General features: G+C 36.5%; 1 protein-coding gene across 2 annotated transcripts in view; it reads right to left on the bottom strand.

Moving 5' to 3' along the window:
• Positions 1–4,591: 4,591 nt before the first annotated feature.
• LOC135201066 (facilitated trehalose transporter Tret1-2 homolog) overlaps positions 4,592–10,000 on the bottom strand; it is a 9,270-nt gene continuing 3,861 nt past the window's right edge. For both annotated transcript variants that reach the window (XM_064229943.1, XM_064229953.1), the window contains exons 3-7: positions 9,755–9,905; positions 8,497–8,659; positions 6,631–7,401; positions 5,907–6,042; positions 4,592–5,097 (exon numbers count right to left, since the gene is read on the bottom strand). In XM_064229943.1, coding sequence (XP_064086013.1) covers positions 4,915–5,097; positions 5,907–6,042; positions 6,631–7,401; positions 8,497–8,659; positions 9,755–9,905 — 1,404 coding nt within the window. In that variant the 3' untranslated portion in view covers positions 4,592–4,914. The remainder of the gene's footprint in view (positions 5,098–5,906; positions 6,043–6,630; positions 7,402–8,496; positions 8,660–9,754; positions 9,906–10,000) is intronic.

Below are 10,000 nucleotides of genomic sequence, written 5' to 3'. Positions count from 1 at the left end.
ATATAAGGGTTTCGTGACTTATCGCAATTTGTTACTTATTTAATATCAGGTTTTTAAGTTTAGATGCTACTTGTAATATCTGTAATTTAAGTATAGATGCCACTTGTAATATCTGTAATCTAAGTATAGATGCCACTTGTAATATCTGTAATTTAAGTATAGATACCACTTGTAATATCTGTAATTTAAGTTTAGATGCTACTTGTAATATCAGTATTTTAAGTTTAGATGCTACTTATCATATCAGTTTTTTCGGTTTAGTTGCTACTTATAATACAAGTTTCTAAGTTTAGATGCTACTTGTAATGTCAGCTTTTAAGTTTAGATGCTATAGAAAGATAGTTACACGGAGATAGTTACAGAATTATAAGACCGACGGCTAATATGGAGAAAAAAAAAGTCAGTATTCAAGAGAATGGCCGTGTCGACGGGAATTGCTCCCGAATGGCAATAAATGCTTGTTTGTTAAAGTGCCCTGTTTGTTCTAATTGATCGGCCTAAGTGGTCAAAGGAACGCACCTAAAATTGCCGCTTTTTCATTTCACAATTAAAGATGCTCTGCAACAACTACACGTAGTACTATTAACCTTCGAGGTGATAGTACTAAACCTGGCGAGTATAATAGTGCTAGCCTCTGGTGATCAAAGATAGTGTTTTATTAACTATATATTAGAAATGCACAGAAATAGGTGTACTATATAATAATTTCACGACCAAAGGCTCTCCATGAACTATTAATGAAGTAACTCATGTTCAGCTGACTGAACAGGAAGAATTAGACAATCTGCCAGAAGTGAATATTTTGTGTTTTTTTTTTATTTTTTTTATCCTTGAAATTTCCCTCTTGCCCGTAGGGATTGCATACTCAAAAATTTCACCTTTTAGATTATGTAAACAATATATTGAAAATAGACGATCCAACATATACACAAAAATATGTGAAACAGGGCTTGCAATGGCAATGTACGTGGAAGGGATTTTGAAAATACATTCTTGATTAAGCAGTGTGACTAATCTTACAAGTAACTCATCCACACTGATGTGTGGATGAGTTACTTTGCTGACTTACTTGTTTTCTCTTATTTGTGTTTTCGCTTGATTCAAGATCTGAGTTCGTTAACTTTTATTGTAGCTATTCTTTTTATTTATTCACCTCTTATTTTAAAAATAAGAGGTACATTTGAAGGAATTACTTGCTGGAGAGGGAGATGAGTTGAATAAGATGCTTCGTAACTTTCCTTTGGGACTTTAGCTGGTCAGGACCGTTAAGGAATTTGTTTTGTCCCACATTAATTTCTTCGTCATTGCTGTGATAATGTTTGGAGGGTTGACAACCTCGTACTGGTAATTGCTTACTCAAGAACGAACTCAGGATTAAGTTACTTGTAAGCTTAAGTCACACTGCTTAATCAAGAATGTATTTTCAAAATCCCTTCCACGTACATTGCCATTGCAAGCCCTGTTTCACATATTTTTGTGTATATGTTGGATCGTCTATTTTCAATATATTGTTTACATAATCTAAATGGTGAATTTTGATATGCAATCCTACGGGAAGAGGGAATTTCAAGGATAAAAAAAAATACACAGAATATTCACTTCTGGCAGATTGTCTAATTCTTCCTGTTCAGTCAGCTGAACATGAGTTACTTCATTAATAGTTCATGGAGAGCCTTTGGTCGTGAAATTATTATATAGTACACCTATTTCTGTGCATTTCTATATATGTTAATAAACGCTATCTTTGATCACCAGAGGCTAGCACTATTAAACTCGCCAAGTTTAGTACTATCACCTCGGAGGTTAATAGTACTACGTGTAGTTGTTGCAGAGCATCTTTAATTGTAAAATGAAAAAGCGGCAATTTTAGGTGCGTTCCTTTGACCACTTAGGCCGATCAATTAGAACAAACAGGGCACTTTAACAAACAAGCATTTATTGCCATTCGGGAGCAATTCCCGTCGACACGGCCATTCTCTGAATACTGACTTTTTTTTTCTCCATATTAGCCGTCGGTCTTATAATTCTGTAACTATCTCCGTGTAACTATCTTTCTATTATCTTTTATTCCTTTCTTGACTGTTCTTTTTACGGATTTAACAAATGTTAAGATTTTGGCTCTGATTTATTTGGTTTTCTTGTATTTCATTTGTAAGTTAGTATAGTTTATACGTGTATGTGTTTGTATGTGCGTTTTTCTTTGAAGAAACTGAATTTATTTTTTTTAGAAACATAGATGCAATAATAATAATAATAATAATAATAATAATATAATAATAATAATAATAATAATAATAATAATACTGGAAAAACTAGAGGCTGAAGTAGCTCCAGGACTCATGCAGAAGAGTGTGATCCTAGAAACGGCGCACATAGTAAGAAAAGTGATGGACTCCTAAGGAGGCAGGATGCAACCCGGAACCCCACACTATGAATACCACCCAGTCGAATTGAGGAGTGTGATAGACTCCTTCCGGCCCCACCAAAAAAAAAAAAAAAAAAAAAAAAAAAAAAAAAAAAAAAAAAAGACTGTTCTATCTAATTCTAATCTTTCTGATTCGGTATTTGGCCGAATTTTTTTTATAACTGCAGTAAATTCAAGAAGCGGCATGAATCTATTGCTTAAAAAAACCCCAGTAATCTTGCATTCCTTTCTATAGGTGTTCTTTAAGCTTTTATTGCATGAATTCAATTTGCATTCTATCGAATAATTGAAAATAATATCCTTGTCCTCGAACTCAGATTTGATATAGACACTACTGTTTTAGCTTTACGTTGTCAAGTTATTTTCTTGAAAAAGCATAGCATAGACTCAGTCAGGAGCTTCAGTTTAAAATATATAATAGATGTTCTTTTTAAATGACTCAGTATCGTTCAAACTAGTCAGTCAAAATTTGATATGACAAAAATATCACTGAATTTAAATTCACTATGAATGAATGTGCACGACATGGAGAGTAATAGACACTAATACTTCGGAGAGTTTCTCAAATTAACTGCTCAAACTCATATTAAATTGGTATCTGCTATATTTTCTCTTTTGCTCTAAGATTATGTACTTTGCGTTACATCTTTGAATGTTATCAAAGGGTAGATAATCCAAAGTTACTGTAAAGGTAAGGGTGAAACATGTCTATAAAATAACGTTGATATGCAACATTCTCCAGTCCTCTCCCAATTCATTGGCCCCCACCCCCCCTCCACCCCCAAAACCCCGAAAAAAAGACGTCCTTAGGTATAAATTATTCATAATATAAAATCTAGCCATTGGTAGCTATAGTAGATTCACATCACCCGTGCATCTGATGTCTAGGACAGTCCCTTACGACGCTCCTGATTGGATGTTGATAAGCCAATCACAGGGCTGGAAACTCTCAGTCTCTCTAGAGAATTCACATAGGCAGGATGTATGTTCCACTTCTGAGGGATACGTCTTTCAAAAGTATCCCTCAGGAAAAGTGGAGCATTTATCTTACCTATGTGAACTCTTGAGAGAGACTGAGAGTTTCCAGCCCTGTGATTGGGTTATATCAACAGCCAATCAGGAGCGTCGTAAGGAACTGGCCTAGACATCAGATGCACGGGCGATGTGAATCTACTATAGTCAGGGAGCCTAGCTTCAGTCGAATTTTGTCAGAAATCCAGTCGAAGACTTTTATTCAAATAAAAATGTTGACAAACAGACGCACAAGTGGTTAGAATAAAAATAGTTGGGCGAGGTAATAAGATTTATATTTAATGCAATGTGGTTATGATATATTTTCACACAGATGTAAAAATGATGTAAAATGATGCTTGTCTTTTGATCCTCAATACAGCAAACTCGTCTTCTCAGCTACTGAATTTGAGATAAACCATTACATTTCTCATTGAAGAAGAAAAAATAATAGAAATAATCATTATTATATAATTTCTGGATTGATAGTAATGAAGACAGTGTTTATTATTTGTTAGATAAACCATCAAATTCATCATTGAAGAAGAAAATATAATAAAAATAATTATTATCATAATTTCCGGAATGATAGTAATGAAGACAGTATTTATTATTTCGCAGTATAAAAATAATAATAATAATGATGAATGGAATAATAATAATAATAATAAAACTATTATTACTATTATTATTATTATATTATTATTCTTATTATTTTTTATTATTATTAGTTATTATTATATTATTATTATTATTATTATTATTAAAAATTCCTCATAGTAGCACGAGTCTTCAAATGGAGAAACAAATCCACAGTTATGTAAATGTACATATATTTAAGTTTAAAACAGAAAAGATAGATTGATAAGGGGAACCGTACAGATTCCCGAAAGCTATCTTTTCTGTTTTAAACTTAAATATATGTACATTTACATAACTGTGGATTTGTTTCTCCATTATTATTATTATTATTATTATTATTATTATTATTATTATTATTATTATTATTATTATTATATTTATTATTATTATTTCTTCAGTAGATGAAGCCTAATAATAATAATAATAATAATAATAATAATAATAATAATAATAATAATAATAATAATAATAATAATAATAATAATAATAATAATAACAACAATAATGATAATAATAATAATAATTACAACACCATAGATTCCTCGTTACTAATCCTGGGCAACACACTCGGTAAAAAAATATAATAAAATCCTCTTGAGAAAGAATTAATGACGCCGACAAGGCAGCAAATTCCTGAGATGTATGCTAGTATTGCTCCAGCCCCAGTTAAGTTAGGCTGTGTTAGGTTAGACTGGGTCACTCGAGTACTTTCAAGAAATTTCTATGGCTAGTTTTTAAGATATGGCGTCTTGTTTTTCTTCGGGAAAACGCTACCGGGCATCTGCTGGGGTTGAACCTTCTCCCATATCATCATTATCTCTCCGTCAGCAGAAACTTCACCCTACCCTAGTTCCGCCGGTCTCCTTCAGCAGGAAGTAGATGAAGAAGATACCTGCTACAGCCACTCCAGCGAACAACCAATACATGCCAGCCTGTGTCAGCGTATCCTGCATCAGGCTAAACAGCTGTAGGATGGTGAACATCTGAAGGCTGCCGATGACCATACATACAGATGTTCCCTGTGTGGGGAGAGAGGAGTAGTGGTTAGAGTGAGAGTAAACGTAGACATGGATAATGATGTGTAAAGGAAAATGGGGAAATGAACATTTATGCATTTGTATGCCTCTTTTTTCATGTTGATTCAACTTTATTCTTATCTCAGTTCACTCTTGGCCATTTTGCTGTTGCAAACATATAGAAGATTACTACCTGCGGTTATGTATCATTTCAAACTTAGAATTTGAGGATGGCCTGATAAGATTTTGCATGTTATGAGGGACATTTCAACGAATAGCACTCAGAATGTTGACCTGATGTTATGATTCTTACTTGTGACCTAAGTTGGAAGAGAACATGTTGGCAGGTAATGCCCAGTGAATTGACCCAGTGTTACCATTCTTACCTGTGCCCTAAGTTGGAAGAGAACATGTTGGCAGGTAGTGCCCAGACGATTGACCCAGTGTTACCATTCTTACCTGTGCCCTAAGCTGGAAGAGAACATGTTGGCAGGTAATGGCCAGAGTTTTGACCCAATGTTACCTGTGCCCTAAGCTGGAAGAGACCATTTTGTCAGGTAATGCCCAGAGGATTGACCCAATGCTATGATTCTTACCTTTGACCTAAGTTGGAAGAGAACATTTTGGCAGGTAATGCCCAGGTGATTGACCTAGTATTATAATTATTACGAGTGACCTAGGTTAGAAGACATATTGGCAGGTAATGCCCACGTGATTAAGCCAGTTTTATAATTTCCACCAGTGACCTAGGTTGTAAGAGAAAATTTCGGCAGGTAATGCCCAGGTGATTGACCCAATGTTATGATTCTTACCTGTGACCTTAAGTTGGTAGGGAACATTTCGGGGGGCAATAGCCAGACAAGTGGCCCTATGCCCGTACTGTGACCAAAAGCTGCAAACATGAGGAACACCAGTGGTAGCCAGTCACTGATACTCATAATCGCAGACCTGGAAATAAATGTAGGTTGAAATTTATGTGATCAACGACACTGATTATTTTTAGGGGCTTCATATAATTTCTTTACAGGTTCTTATGGAGAGAAACAGAAAGCAAAAAGTCTAAATCTTATCAAGGAGCAAATGGTAACCACCTTGAAGTAGGTAGCTATGTAGCAAGGCCATGGTAATGAAATGTGCACAAAGTTCTGTTAGTCGGAGTTTCAACTTGCAATGCAAAATCTTTAATTTAGCTGAAAGGGGAAAAACTCGAATGTTGCGTGAGATAAGTTGAGGACGTATGTCTGTGTGTGTGTTCTTGTGACGTGGGGAGGTTGTGGAAGCCATTCTGCTCGTAATTATAAAAAGATGACTGTGATGGCTGAGTATTTGAGATTAGAAAGAGTAAAAATCGTTTATCCTTTTATATTTTGAACTGTGTATTGAACCAAATTTATTGAAGCAAAAATGTAATGTTTATATATATATATATATATATATATATATATATATATATATATATATATATATATATATATATATATATATTATCAATTTAATGATCAAAACCCATTACAATTTAGGCTCGAAGATTCTCACCCTTCCGCTACGACGTCAGTCAGCGTCGCATTTTCCACGCTATATGCAAATTTCAGAAGCTCGTCCTTACGTGGATCAGTTAAGGAAGGATTAGTGTCCTGCAGGTAAATAAACGTCCCCAAGGATATGTAAGAAGCTGCCACAACCATTAACGAGGTTATTATACAACGGCGTCGACCAAAGCTGTCTAATATTAGAGTCATGAAGAAGTTACCAAAGAAAAGAACGACAATGACCAAGATCGTTGTGAATTTCTCGTCCATGGGCAATCCCAGCTCTTGGAGTTGCCTCGTGGCATTCATGCGCAGGACCTGTGTTCCGCAAAAGTTGTGGATGAAGAGGATCCCGCTCATCAGGCCTATCTTCTGCAGATGCTGCTTCTGCAGCAGGCCCCTGCCTCCCTGGGTGTCGTCGGTGGCCTGGTTCTGCTGCTGGAGGTAAGTGAGCTCCTCGTGGACGTCGACGTGAGAGCCCCTGAGTTTGCGCAGGACTTTCAGGGCTCCTTCGTCGTGGCCCTTCACGGCAAGGAAGGAAGGACTCTCGTGCAAGGTGAACACAGTCAGGCAGTGGGCGAGGAGGAAACAGGCACAGATTAAGGACATGTAGTACCAGTTGAGCAGAATCCCCAGCGATATGTTGGTGATGCCTCCGATCTGCACCAGCAGGTGGGACGCCATTCCCAGCGTGCCCCTGACCCTGACGTCGGAGACTTCCGAGGCGTACACAAAGACAGCTACGTTTGCCATGCCTACTGTCATCCCATCTAGAAACCTGTGGGATAGAGGAAAGTTATCGTTCTTGAAAATGCCAGGGGTCCTTTTTGCTCCGGAGGTGACGGTCCTCTTCCTTTGGTTCTGATGCTACATACCTGCAAACGATATTGATTAGCTCACCACTGCTGACATATCAGACATATCAGCTGCGGAACCACCTTCTTCTTCTTTCCCACCGTTATTCCTACATTAAGGGGTCGGTTGCCTGATGCACCTTCTCCACTGCCTTCTATCAAAGGCATCATCCTCCACCATATCAGCCGTGGATATTCTTCGCCAACTCAGTATATATATATATATATATATATATATATATATATATATATATATCATATATATATATATATATATATATATATATATATGGACTAACTGAAGATATTTTTCGTTAAGATTTTACTGCCAATTTTTTTTTCGATGGATGAATTCTCTTTGATAAAGAAAGCAGGTCACCATGCAAGCCCCTATCTTTACATTGAAAAAATTTTATTTTTATTTTACGTGGATGAAATTTTCCTGGGAAAAAGCCTAAGGGTTTCGGTATTTCATGAATGATATAAGATGTTTGTATGTAAAAATTGATTTGACTCCCTGGTTTTGAATTAGTCATTCTAGCTTAGGCCCCGGTGAAATAATGGATAATTATAACTGCAAACAGCGATTTGTTATGAATGACGAAGAAAGGAAGCATTCTCACCTAACCTAACCTTGCTGACCACTCTTAGCACACATGATTACACGAATGAAGCCGAATCTTTTGAATGACCGATGACATTTTGGGCCGTTCTGGGTTGTTCACGATTTACGTTTACTGTTTTAACCTCAAATAGTTTCTTTTAAACGGTATTGTCATTTATAAAACAATGTTGCTATAATCTCCTTAGACTAAAAGGCTGTAATATTAACCATTCAGTTGCTAGCAATAGCTCGGGCTATCCTGAATTTAGAACGTCTTCTCAAAATGGTTGTCATCGGACCAGAATACAAACGTTACTCATCAAATATCAAAATTAACAGTTTTCTATAAAGGAAATGTTAGCCATAGAAAACGTTATAGTAAGGGGTAACTAACATATTATAGGTTTTCACTTACCTCCCAGCAATGACCATGTATGTATTAAAAGAAAGAGTGATGAGAGCAGAGCCGAATATTCCTGGTATGGCAGTAATTATTAGCGACCATTTTCTTCCCACTAGACTGAGGAAGAAGCCAGCACTTAGGAACCCCACGAGGCTGCCAATTTGTGTCACGCTCACTGGAAGAACGATCAAATAAATAAATAGATAAATAAAACGTGTTTACAGGAAATTTTGTTAACATTTGTAAAAGACTGTAGGTTGGAAAACGAACATAAAAATGCTATACAGAATACCAGTGTATCTGTGAATATAAAAGAAGGAGAGAGATAAGAACATAAATAAATATACAACGCACAATGAAATGAATGTGACAAAGTAGAGACAAAGGCATAAAAAGAATAGCAAGTAATAGAACAAGAAAGGAGACTGGTTGCTGATATTAATACAGTAATGTTTATATTTGTTCATTATAACTCTGTTGTTCATCAACGACCTCTAAGCTCTTTATTATATCCATCAGACTTGGATATTATTCGCGCACTTACTATATCCATTAACCAGGTATATAATTCATAGACATAATTTATCCACCAGCAAAAAGATATATTTGCTTTTCTCTTTATAAAGCCATTGGCGGTAGAATTTGTTTACTCATCGAATATATCCGTTTGCCAAGGATATAATTCTAGTACTACAAGCTGCATCTGCCAAGGCTATATTTCAAAAGCAGGATGTGACTGACTCACTATAGTCATCTGCGTTGGATATAACTCACACTCACCTACGTTTATCTGCCAAGGATATAACTCACCCACCTGCAAGATCCATCTGCCAAGGATATAACTCATCTGTCAGGGTTATAACCCACTCAGCTACTAGATCCATCTGCCAAGGATGTAACTCATCTACCAAGGATATATCCCACTCACCTACTAGCTCCATCTGCCAAGGATATAACTCATCTGCCTAAGATATATTCCACTCACCTACTAGATCCATCCGCCAAGGATATAACTCATCTGCCAAGGAAATAGCTCCCTCACCTACTAGATCCATCTACCAAGGATATAACTCACCTGCCAAAGATATATCCCACTCACCTACTAGATCCATCTGCCAAGGATATAACTCACCTGCCAAAGATATATCCCACTCACCTACTAGATCCACCTACCAAGGATATAACTCACCTGCCAAAGATATATCCCACTCACCTACTAGATCCATCTGCCAAGGATATAACTCATCTGCCAAGGAAATAACTCACTCACCTACTAGATCCATCTGCCAAGGCTCAAACTGAATCTCGCTGCCAAAAATGGTGGAATTATCCCGAACGATATGCGAAGCCAGGACATTTGGCCAGAGCTGTATCATACCAGAGGGAATGTTTGCCAAACTTGCAGTCACCACGATCAGGAACTGGAAAGAGCAGTCACTTGTTGTATAATAGTCACTCATATATAAGTTCATGGATGTCTCCGGCAATAAAGCTGAATTCCATCCAACCGCTTTCT

Source organism: Macrobrachium nipponense, chromosome 23 (genome assembly GCF_015104395.2).
Source record: "Macrobrachium nipponense isolate FS-2020 chromosome 23, ASM1510439v2, whole genome shotgun sequence".
NCBI classification, from domain to species: Eukaryota; Metazoa; Arthropoda; class Malacostraca; order Decapoda; family Palaemonidae; genus Macrobrachium; species Macrobrachium nipponense.
This window is presented reverse-complemented; position numbering and strand designations above follow the sequence as displayed.